The 11,850-nt window shown below is 45.7% G+C and overlaps 1 protein-coding gene across 1 annotated transcript; it reads left to right on the top strand.

Annotated features, from left to right (window-relative positions):
- Positions 1-2,909: 2,909 nt before the first annotated feature.
- On the top strand, positions 2,910-11,330 carry SGO2 (shugoshin 2). Its single transcript, XM_062004874.1, has 9 exons — positions 2,910-3,126; positions 3,367-3,504; positions 4,463-4,638; positions 4,898-4,960; positions 5,537-5,631; positions 6,419-6,684; positions 7,298-9,247; positions 10,365-10,488; positions 11,043-11,330. The coding sequence occupies exons 2-9, from the start codon at positions 3,369-3,371 to the stop codon at positions 11,245-11,247; spliced, it is 3,015 nt and encodes a 1,004-aa protein (XP_061860858.1). The 5' UTR covers positions 2,910-3,126; positions 3,367-3,368; the 3' UTR covers positions 11,248-11,330.
- The last annotated feature ends 520 nt before the right edge of the window (positions 11,331-11,850 follow it).

The following is an 11,850-nucleotide window of genomic DNA, read 5'->3' as shown; positions in this document are numbered from 1 at the left end:
AAGATGAGCATCAATCCCAACTGTCAGTTTACAGGTTGCTTGCATCTCCATCACAGCGATGTATATTCTCTCATATAATGCAATCTATTGACCTGCTGCTGCTTCTTAGCACATGGCTTGTTTTCTCCACTGTGTGTATAAATCTGATATATGTGCTACAGAGGGAATGGACTGGGAGGGGGATAGGCTAGAACAGATTAAGTAACAGCCGAGCTGACATGACACAGCAAAAGTGGAAGCCAGCACCTGCCCCACAAATTTATTGTAACATCAAAGCACATGCTTGACTCCTTTGCTCCATAATACACAAAGTAATGACATACCTAGTAAGCTCTCTGTGTTACCAGAGATCACCCCTCTGTTCTCTCTTTCATACACGTACACATGAAAGCACATACTACCTGTGACAACTCTTGGAGCGGGCGTCAGGAACTGAGTTTGGAGACTCTCTGACTTCAGGTATCTATGAGGAGGAATTCCCTCTTGATGTTGCCGTTCCTTTCTTGTCTCTGCTACTCAGTTTGTGTGCCAGGGAAATTAAGCTATGGCTTCATACAACACTGCAGCTTTCTCCTGTTGCTTAGAAACAATGCTGCTGAGATGAGAGAAATTAAAAGCAAAAAAACCCAAAACCAATACAGAGAGGAGGTTAAACCTACACCTTCAGGTTGGGTTATCAGTTTCAAGCTAAATGATCCTTTTACAGTTCTAGGCATTGAGTTTCACTGCTGAGTCACTAGTTGGACACATAGATGACCTGGTAACAAAGAAGGCAGAGACTATTCACTGGATGGATTTAATTGCTTGTAAAAGAAGCTATCAGCTTCTACTGTTCCAGCATTCCATCCTATGTAACACTGAAAAATTAGACCTGATACCTGCCAAGAGCCCATCTGGGGTTCCATTTGCAGTGTTGTGGCATACAGGAAGGATCCCGCTACTTGTTCTTTCATCAGTGTTATGTTTTTGCTTACAGTATTAGGAGAAATTCTAACAGACAAGAACGTGACTTAATAAATCCTGCTGTTGTCACAGCTGAAGATCACATCTTGCACAGGATTGCTGTTGGTAGCCAGTGCATCATGACAACTAACAAGTCAGTGAGATGCTATTGGATTTTGTAGATTTGGAAAGTTTGTAGTTCTGAAGGGAAATAGCCATCCCTTTCCTAGGAATGTGTTCCTTATGTTATCAACTGATTACCTAGAAAACAATATGAAGGAGTTTATGAGGCATGACCATAATGTTGCCTCTCTTTGTGATGACCGAAGAAAACATAAAAGCAAATGTATTATCATGAGAAACAAATGTTTTCTAAGAGCGAGCCTACTTGGTATTTACAGAATTGGTGCTGTGTGTTCTCTTCCTTATTTAATTCCTGCTTTCTCTTCTTTACTTCATTCCACCACCCTCTTTCCAACGCCCAAGCTTTAGGCATGTGCCTTGGCAAGAGGTAAAGGTGGCAGACGTGGTTCTACCACCCACTGTGGCTTTGCCATAGCACTGGGAAGCCAGTTGAGCAGTCACTGAGGGAGAGCTAGAGTTTGGGGATGACCCCTCCTAACAGCCTTAGATGATTATGGCCACTCTCATTAATTCTACAGCAAAAAGAGCACCAAGCTTAGCACTTCCTCACTATTCATTCAGATTTGATTTTCTAAGGACATCTGCCTGGCTGGCATGATGGCAATCCCATGTCTCTGGTAATAGTCTTGTTTTCTCAGAGAAATGCAGGTCTGCCTGCCTTTCTTCCAGTTAACACCTAGCCAGGGCTTAACTGCTGGTACGGCCAGGCAGGTGTGAAAAGTGATGGTCACAAACTGAACATAGCCACGCCAGGGATGCCAGTAACTTAGTAAGAGCAAGTTTAGGCCTCTCAAACGGTGGAATTTGTAAAGCATGGAGCACAGAATAGCGTTAGAGAAGAATACTCCAGTCTTTTCTTCACACCATAGCACATTTAATGCCAGCCACAAGTTTCCCAGAGCAAAAAATAAAGCAACAGGCAGGCCTGTGTGTCTGCAGCATCATCATCCATTGCAGGTCTGATTTTCAGGGCTGGTATGGAGGGTGTTCTGTCACTTGGCTACTTAAGTTGGAAGGAATACATATACTTTTCACATTATTCCATGCTCATCAGCTAATCACATATCAACAAGTATCACGTAAAATAGTAACAGGAGCAGGGTTTAGTGTTCTTACAAAGGTCTACCCTTCACATGCCTGTGGCAGCAGGTAAAAGTGTTTTCCACAGCCTTTCTTCTAATGCAAATTCCCTGTCTCCACTGTAAACTGCTGTTCTTTAAACGAGAAGCAGCTTTTTCTTTACATGTAATTTCCCTAAAATATTTAACATTGTTCTATCTTCACATATAACGGCAGCTTCCTGAGACTTCCAAGTCTCTGGGTAAGCAATGCATTGACTTAAGCTGAAATGGAAACTATTTAATATTTTGAGTAGACTGTAAAATGTCATCTCGCAGCTGAAAGCTGTCAGCCAGGTGCTGAGTTCTGAGGATGAGCAAACCCTAAGTTTGGGATGAGAACTACCCTTCAGAACAACCCTCGGCCTTTTCTGACGCGTTTCAGCAGCGTTTAGCTCCGCGTGGCCGGGGAAGGGTGGTGGCGGCGGCTCCTGACGAGCACAGCCTCAGGTCGGTGCCTTCCGCCAGGAGAGCGGCGGGGCCGCGGTGGCTCAGAAGGCGGCATGTCGGGGGCCTCTTCCCCCGTGAGAGCGGACAGCTCCCTCTCAGCGACGGCTGCCCGGCCAACGCGGCGCGGCGCGGCGCGGCCCGGCATGGCGACGCAAAATGGCGGCACGGCCTGACCCCCGAGCGCAGAGGCCGCCGTGCTCTCAACACACGCACGGCCGCTCGCGCCTTGAGGAACGGCGAGATGTAACGTTCCCTGCCCCGCCTCAACGGGCCCTGGGCAGCACCAAATCCCATTCGTCCTTTCCCCAGACGAAAAGGAAGAGCATAACTGCGTTTGCGTCGGCCGCCATCCCGCAGGGCGGGGCAAGGTGAGGGGCGGGCTGTCCGCCTTCCCGCTTGCATTCAAACATCTCCTCCAGCGCAGGGCTTGTTTTCGCCACTTTTCTTCTTCTCTGGCCGCGACGAGGGGCAGGTGAGACGCGGGGCGGGGGAAGGGTGTCGGTCTGGCTGCGCGCCCCGCTCCGCTTCGCTGCCCGCCGCGCCTTGGAGCTGCCCGCGGCGCCTTGGAGCTGCCCGCGGCGAGGTGTGTCTGCGGCCTCCGGCGGGGCGAGGGCGAGGTCGCCGGTGGGCTGCTCGGGGAGAGCCCGAGTCCTGGCCGGGAGAGCAGGGGAAGAATATGGGTGCTAACCCTGCTGGGTGTCGCTCCCTCCAGATATGGTATCGCGGGAGGCTTTGGAAACGTCCTTCAGCCTGAGCGGCGTGAGAGAGCGGATGCGAGAGAAGAAAAAGGCCTTGAGGACCGCGAAGTTGAATGCCTCGCTTGCATCAAAAATCAAAACAAAAATCATTAGTGAGTGTGTTTTGCCTTGCAATGTGCAGAGATGGCACACTGGCAGCTATGTCAGCTTATAACTGTGCCTTTGGCCGTGGTGACGGGTGACCATCTCTTATCTAGAGCTTGTATTTAACAGCTACGTCTCTAGTCTCTACCTGTGGGTTTCCAGTGAATTCATTACCCTGACAATGAGTGTCAAGTGTCATTTGAGGTGTCTGAAGCGTCTCAGGTATCTATGACTGACAGGTTTAACGGAGAACCTTTGAAACAGCAGCTGAGGGCATCACAAGCTGCTCAGCAGTGTCTCAGATGGCATTGGACAGCTGTATCTGGGTAGCTGAGGCCTTGGGGTCCAAACAGCAAAAGTAAGAGGTGTGGAAAGCATTTTAGTGTATATGCAATCCTGTGCAGAAGCTAGCCCAACTATTGTTTATTTTTATGGGGGAAATTATGCAACCGTAGTGCATGAGATAATTTGGTCTCCCTTGAAAAGGTTAGCTGTTTTCTGTTGTTTTTATTTATTTGTTTTGACATTGTGAAATGTGGATCCGAATCTGCTTAGAAGGTTACTACAGAAGTAAGTAGGTTTTTCTCCCTCATTTTGGATGGAGATGAGGACTCAGAGCTATAGGTGACTTGTTCAAAGTCAGAAGCATATCTTTCTAAAGTTGGCATGTGATCGACACTATCATTCATTAAGAACTGAAGCAGTAGCTTGCTGACTGAACATGACCCACTGAGGATGGAGAGAGTGTCTGTCTGAAGTGTTTCAGATTATGTAATTTTTTTCCCCTGCCATTTTCCAGAGACTTTTGTGGCTGGAAAGAATTATACTGCTCATTTTGTGTGGGGGCTATTAAGTTGCAGTGATCTGAGCCTAAGGAAGGCTATGCTGGGAAGAGAAAGAAGTATGATGAGGCATGGATGAAATCTCAGATGCTGATTCTGTGTGATAATTTTCTGTCCTTTACAGACAACTCCTCCACTATTAAACTCTCCCTAAAGCACAACAATAAAGCACTGGCCATGGCCCTGAATGTGGAGAAAGCCAATTCACAGCGGCTTACCCAGGAGAAGACCATCTTGCAGAAGGAGGTGGAGCAGTGCCACTTCCAGAATGCTGTGCTGCGGCACAAGCTCTGCTTCCTGGTATGTCACTAACAGTGTGGCTGCTGTGGGGAGAGGCGGTGGGCAAGGTGTGCATCACTACCATCTTGGCCTTGGGAAGGGAGCTGTCACTGACTGTCCACACTCTCTGTGTGAAAAATGTCACCATTTGTTTGCAGACCCTCTCTTCCAAGCTGTGTTCTTCCCAGAGCATGCCTTGCTCTGGCTACCAGCATCCTTGTTGGAATAGATATTTTGGTTTAATGTCTTTATGGTTTCTCTCTTTATTACCTCAATGTAGACTAACACTTTGAAAGAAGTTGAAAACCTTATGGCTGCAGTTAGGAAGGCCCGGCTGACTGAGGTAAACCGTGGGAAATGTGAGCACACTGCTCTGGAAAGAGGACTGTGTCCCTGTCTTTTGCTTTGTCTTGCCCGCTCACTTCTATGTTTCATGCTTTAGCTGTTTTTCTTTGCTTGCTTGAGTTGTGCATCCTTGTTTTTAGCCTGTTGTTAACGATTTATGGGGTAACTACTTCTATAGGAAAGGCTATAGTTTTCAACTGCCTTCTTCTGGGTCATTGGCTCTATTGGAGGCTCTTCCGCTATAACTGGTTGTGATTTCTTTTAAATTTCTTGAAGTGTTGCCATGGCAAATTTGGACAGGGAATAGGTCACTTTCCATATGTCCTGTTTCATGAGTGGGTGGGAAAATATTCCCGCTTCTTAGTCTCAGGTTGTCTGAACTAGTTTCACTTCATCCTCAAGCCTGTGGAGACAAAAATCTGATTGTACTGCCATTTATCCCACGATTTGTGTAATTTTAAATGAGAGTCACATACTTTCCAGGGTGAAACTGAGCTTCTGCTGTTTCTGTGCAGGAGGCTGCACAGGGGATTGCAAGAGTTTTAAACCACCTTTCTGTTTCTCTGCTTTCCAGTTTCATACAAGTTCTACATTCTTGTCCAATGGCCAGAAGAGCAGCCTGACTGAAGATAGCTGGGCTGATGATATTGCAGATGGTCAGCTTGTCAGGTGGGCCTTAAAATGTCAGATATCACCAAACTTGTCCTGAATTTCTATATGCTAAGCTTCCTTTTGTGTCTTACATGTATGTCCAGTTGTCTGTTTTACATGAGATGTCTTGCCTAAACCACTACTGCTTGATGTTTTCCTTTACCTTGGGACTTTCTGCTGCCACTCCTTGTCTTATTTGTCCTAATGCCAAGTCTATGCATAAGCTCCCCTTCTCCCTCCTTTGTTTGAAAGTGCATTGCTTTAGGTAGCTTTTCAATTGTAGCTGTTGAGCATTGCAAGATATCCTTGAGTGAGCAAGTGTCATAGCTGGCTGCTTTGATCTTTTTTATATATAAATGCTTAATAGTTGTCTGCTTGTGTGATGTAAACTTATGTTTTGGAAAGAAAGTCAGAGCAGGATCTCTTGAAATATATTTGCAGTTTTGTTTTTCCTCTGTCTAGTCTCCCCTCTGAACACAGGGGAGCCCTTGGAGCTGCCCACACACATGTCCCCAAGCAGCCACGCTGGTGTTCCATAGTGAGGTGAAATGCTGCTTGCAACCCATATCCTTGTTACCTGAGTGTACTTTTCTCCTGCTTTTGTGTTCACAGCAGCGTGAGTTGTGCTTGCACAAAAATGGGAAATGTGTCCTGGCTGGGCAGTGTGTGTTCTTCAGCACTTGCAGCCTTCAGAAATGTATTTCAGCAACTCTTGATGGCAGTGAAAGCTGTAGCTTTTCTAATGGATTCTGGGGCCTGTCACAAGTATGCAATGTACTCCATTGCTGCTGTTCCTTCACACCAGGGCTGCAGGGATGCCGATGAGGGTGCCCATTTCCAAGCCATATGATGCAGGACAGCAAGGTGGCAGCTCCACAGCAGCACAGACATCCTCACTACATCTTCAGAGACCTTCTAATGGACCACTGAAAGTGGTGCCTGTTGCCTCCAAAGACACTTCAACACTGCAACCTGCTGAGAAGCCTCAGTCCCACCTGGAAGAGAATGTGAAGAAGCCAACTGAAGCAACGGAAGCACAAGAGGCTTTTCTTGACTCTCACATCTTTGAAGGTAAGTTTGCGTCTTCTGCTGTTCTTCCGGTAGGACTTTGTGTGTCTGTGTTCAGAAATGGATGAGTGAGGTGCTATAGCTCCAGTTAGTTCCCAGCCATCAGTCCATGATCTCCTAAGGTCTGTTAGGAACTGCATGCTTTAGTGAGGCTGTTGCCACTAGAATTACATGTATCCCATTTCGGTGGGGATGTTTGGCATGTTTGTAAGAGCTCAGGATCCCTCATCAGGCTTTCTGAGTAGTAGGCAGTGAGCTTGCATAAGGTTTTCAGAACTGTCTGAAGGTGCAGAATCTGACTAGGTGCACATCTTCTGTTCCTTGTGGATTTGCCATATATAAATAACTGTCATACAGATCATAAGCATTCCTAAATATTAGGGCTGTTCCAGGCATCTTGGTTTGGGCTGCCTTTCTGTTCTGAGGAGAGCCAGCTGGGCAATGACACAGCCAACTGTGTCATACAGTAAGTTTGAGGAGTCTCAGTAGAGACAAAATTATGCTTTTTCTGCGCTCTGGATTTGTGGAAGCATGTGGGACATGGCTTTTAGTGGTATGGGGAAAGCTGCTATTTACCTGTTACATTACTCAGGAATGGATTTTGTCTTTCCGACAGAGGACTTGCATGACACCCTACAAAATCCCGACAATTTGCCAATGCTTGCCAGGGAAAGTCATCATCTTTCATATGAGAGTGATGAGATGGCAAAACATTTATTTGATCGTCTCTCCCAAGGGCATGTTACACAGAGGAGAAAGCCTTCCACCCTGTTTGCAATAAGCACTCCATCTTCTGGTGTGGATATCTTCCCAAGTGTCAGTTCCACTCAGGCAGCTCGGCGGAGTATGATGGACAGCAGCAACTCCAACAAGAGCAACACACAGCCACAGGTGAAATCTCCCAGTTCCATGGTTTCACCTACTCAAAACACTATTGTTCCTGATAGAAAATCTTTGAGTCAAGAGATTTTCTGTGATCAGCCACAGGCTAAAGAAACAGAATGTAGCGTTGAAGTAGATCCCAAGTATAGCCAAGTCCCTGAGTTTGTTCCTGTAAAGGTTAAAAGCAAAGGTGATCGTAAAACTGGTGAGAAAACAACTGTTAAAAAAGCAAGGACAACAAAAAAGGAAAAAAAAGTAATTAAAAACAATGCAGAAAGTAGTCCTGATGTACCTCAAGGTGAGGAGAGTGCTCAAAATGCAAAGAAGCTTCTTCAGCCGAAAGTTGCAACATGTTCTGGTGAGTTTGAAGTCTCTGAGATGAGGCAGAAGGCTTATGCTGGGGTTTTTGACAGGAAGAACAGAGGCTGTGGTGTAGAGCAACATTCCTGCTCTCCTGATGAAGTCCAAGATCTCAGAAGAACACACGTGGGGAATCCAGCAAAGCTGCACAGTCTTGCAAGTGGTGACTTATTGCAACAGGTTTCAAATGAAGCCATCTTTGAGATCCAAAGTGTGGAGAGCTTGTCAAAAAGCCCAGTTCATACCTTCTCTGGTCATGAAGTTCACTCAGATGATTCCAGCCTACAAATTTTTTTGATGGAAGAGACCTTGAGTGCCTGTGCTTTGCAAGAGGACTCAAGTGTGAGCACAAAGAGCATCAGACAGAAAACCAACAGAAAACCTAGAGTAATGAGGCAAAGAGATGACTCTGAGAAGGAAAATTTGCCATGTGTGAAAACATCTGAGGCCAAAGCTGAAGAACAGCCTCAAAGAAGCCAGATAAGCAGAAAGAAGACGGTCAGGAAAAGCAGTTGTAGTGATCAGAGAAATGAAATTGGTGTTTCTGAGCCATGTATAGGTGTTCAAGGACTAGCTAAGGAGAGCACAAAGGATATACCAGCTAAACCGAAATGTGACAGGAAAACTTATATTGTCTGTCCTTTGGATTTTGCAGGAAACTTGGGTTGTGTCCAGACAGATTTTGAAGGGGGTGAAATTGTACCTCCCAGCTCTATTCCTGGGAGCAATGCTAGCACAATCCCCAGAGTTCAGAGGAGGGTAGCTGCTCAGAGCAATAAAAAACAGACAAGGAGCCTCCAAAAAAAGGGGCAAGCTAAGGCTGACGACGTGAATGCTTCGAAAAAAGAAACCTATCCCAAATCAAATCCTCGGAGGAAGAGGAAGGCCTCTAGACCTCCAGAGACTGATTCCCTGGCCCAGCCAAGTAATGTTACCAAGGAGCTCACTGGAAGTTCAGCAGTACTTGCATCCAAGCAAACTGTCCTGATGGGGAATTTTTCGTGCATTACAAATCTCTTGTCTGAGACAAATGCCTTCCTGGAGGAGCAGATAGCTGATATATCACTTGGAAAGAATCTTATGGACCTTTCGCAGGATCTCGAATGCTCCTCTGTGATCTGTTCTGCAGCTTCATCTGTCAAATCCAGGCTTAAAAATGTATCAGTCTCCAAGAGCTTAAGTACTGAGGGCAACCAGATGCCTGAGAAATCATGCATTCAGCTAGAAAGCTCCCTGACATTTAAAGAAAACACCCCAGAGGAAGTGCCTGGTGAAAGAAACCAGATTGACTCAAGTTCTCGGAGTTCACCTTCACAGGAACCTGGTGAGTGCTAGGCTGGGGAAGGGACCTGTGTTTGGAAATGGGTGCCAAAAATCCATGCAGCAAGTGCTTATATTTTTCTTCCCCTCCTCTCTGTTACCAGAGTTGCAGATCAGTGTCCAATACACCATTTATGCTTCTACTTGTGCTGTCCAGTTGTTTCTGTGGTTGTACTTGCTTCTAGTTTATAAGCATTCCAATAAGAACTTGTCATGTGTTCATGTGTGAATAAGCATGTGCTGCGAGTCCCGTTTTACCAGTTGTTATCTACGAGGCATCCCTGTCAATTTACAATGACAATTACTCAAGCAGTTGAGAAGTATAATTTGATGCTGACCCTATGTACTAGAGCCAGCATTAGTGGGGCACAGAATATGAAGAAAATGGCATTTTTTTGGTCTGACATGGTTAGTACCATGAGGTTTCAGACTTTATACCTCTAGGTGGTATCTTCAATGGAAATTCATCAGGAGCCACCTAAATGCTCTTGGTTGTGTTTTGTCAGTTTCTTTTTCAAAGGATTTGAAGTGTGTATCCCTTGGTTGATAATACAGTAGTTATGCAGAGCCTTTTGGGGAGCTCGCTCTTACTGGATCTCTGCAAAAATAGTTGCTTTGTGGGGTTTTTCCTTCTTGTAGCTGTTGAGAAACAGGCTGCTTTTAGCTAGAGTGGACTGCAGTTTGTAGAGAGAAGTTTGTTCTGCTCCCCACCTCTTGGCCAGCTTCACTTTGAAAGCTGCAGTAAACACTGGCAGCAGGGTTCTGTGCGTGGCTGAAAGTGTGTTAGGTTGCTTGGGTGCCCTAAGCTTGCTTTCTTCTCCCGCGTGTAAGCTCATGGGTGTTAAAACCTCAATGATACAGCACTATTAGTGACCTGGATTTTTTCAGTAAGGAACATGATTTGATTAACAAGTTGACTTTTGAGGAGCAGGTCTGGGATTTTTGGACAAAATATGGTCTCCTGAGTTTAGAGAGTTTAGTCTTCAAATTGGATTCAGGATTGTGCACTACTCAGAGAAACTTGGTAGCCCTTCTCTATTTGGCAGCTGCATTTCTTAGGATATCTGGAAATGATTTGGAAACACTTTGATCCACTCCGGTGTGAATGTCTCCCTTTGCAGAGATGAGGCCACTACAGGACTTGACCAATGCTGGGAGACTGTCTTCCTCCATTTCAGAAGTGTCAAGGCGCTCATCCAGGAGGAGAGGGGACCCACCCTGCTATGTAATGCCAAAACTCTCAAGGTTGGGCTTTAAACTATTCCTTCCCAGGATTGTTTCCATGTGACAACCTATGCTCTGCTCTCGTGTTCACTCTCTAGGACTGCACCCTCTACCATCACTTTGTCTTAAGTTCCTCTTACCCTTCACGTTTCTGTGATCATCCTCTTCTGAGGTGTGGTTAAACCAAAAATCTGCATTAGAACAGATGAATGTGCAAGTTTCTGGTAACAAGCTACCAAAGATGTATTTCCCTTACTGAAATGAGCACATATCTTAGCAGACTGCATCTGTGGCACTCCAGTGCTAATGAGAGATGACTATGAGGTTAAACACAGGCAAAATAAAGAGAAGTAAAAGCCCTGATTTCACTTAACTGTTCTTCTGTGGTATATAAAGTTTTATACAACAACTGAGTAATACTTCCTTTTAAATCAGGCTTCAGTGAAGGAAATGCTAAGTTTTGGGGAGAGTTCTCCCTCAGAAGCATTTCAGTAAAACTGGAAACTTTAGACTGAAATCGTACACGTATCCAATAACTACTTTCATGGTTCAATCTGTCCCTTTTGGTTCTGCAGCAAACTGAGGCAGGGTGACCCGTTTACAGATACAAATTTCCTCTACTGCCCGGTCTACAAAACCAAGAAGACGACTCTCAAACGCAAGGCAATGACCAAGAATATTCAAGTGAAAAAAGAACAGCTTCCTGAAGGATGTCCCAGTGCCAAGGCAGGCAAGCTAATAACAATGGGAAGAGAGATGAAGTCAGAAGTAAAATGGTAGTTAAACAGGCAGCCTCCAACTTCCTAGGGCTCATGTGTCTTTCCTAAAATATCTCTACTGTTTTGCATAGCTTAATTTTTATTTTAAAGTACAAATAAAGTCTCTTATGTGGACAGTAGAAAAGCTTTGTGACATTTATTCTGTGCCCTTCCCCTCTCCACTTTCAAATGCTACGGTGCTTGTCTGCAGTCTTTGTGCAGAAGTGCTTGTGGAACCATGCACAGCTGTCTGGCCCTGCCAGTTCTGCTGGCCCTACACAAGCCTGGGGAGAGTACACCTTGGAGGGCTCAGCTTCTGGCATTGTAAATACCCACAGGGTGGCTGAAAGGGTAGGAAAGGATTGTAGCAGCCTAGGCTGTAACAGTAAGCATTACCTCCTGTAAAAGGTATACGGGTACAGTCTACTGGGAACTCACAGTTAGGGTTGACTGTTGAGACCTTGCAGATCCCTAAAGTCAGAGCTGTCGGCTGCTCTGGCAGGGAACTGTGTCAGAAAACTGATGTATCCATTCTCATTGTATTTGCTGACAGTGGGAATTTGCATTAGCTCGAGTTGAAAACTCAGCCTTCCACCAGTCCTGAGCATGCCATGTGTGGGACAGG

Source organism: Colius striatus, chromosome 11, assembly GCF_028858725.1.
Source record: "Colius striatus isolate bColStr4 chromosome 11, bColStr4.1.hap1, whole genome shotgun sequence".
Lineage (NCBI taxonomy): Eukaryota > Metazoa > Chordata > Aves > Coliiformes > Coliidae > Colius > Colius striatus.
This window is presented reverse-complemented; position numbering and strand designations above follow the sequence as displayed.

Excerpts from the sequence above, each read along its gene's own strand:
- SGO2 (XM_062004874.1), top strand. The coding sequence starts at position 3,369 with ATGGTATCGCGGGAGGCTTTGGAAACGTCCTTCAGCCTGAGCGGCGTG. Across the intron at positions 6,685-7,297 it reads TGACTCTCACATCTTTGAAG|AGGACTTGCATGACACCCTA; the intron begins GTAAGTTTGCGT and ends TCTTTCCGACAG. Across the intron at positions 10,489-11,042 it reads GTAATGCCAAAACTCTCAAG|CAAACTGAGGCAGGGTGACC; the intron begins GTTGGGCTTTAA and ends TTGGTTCTGCAG.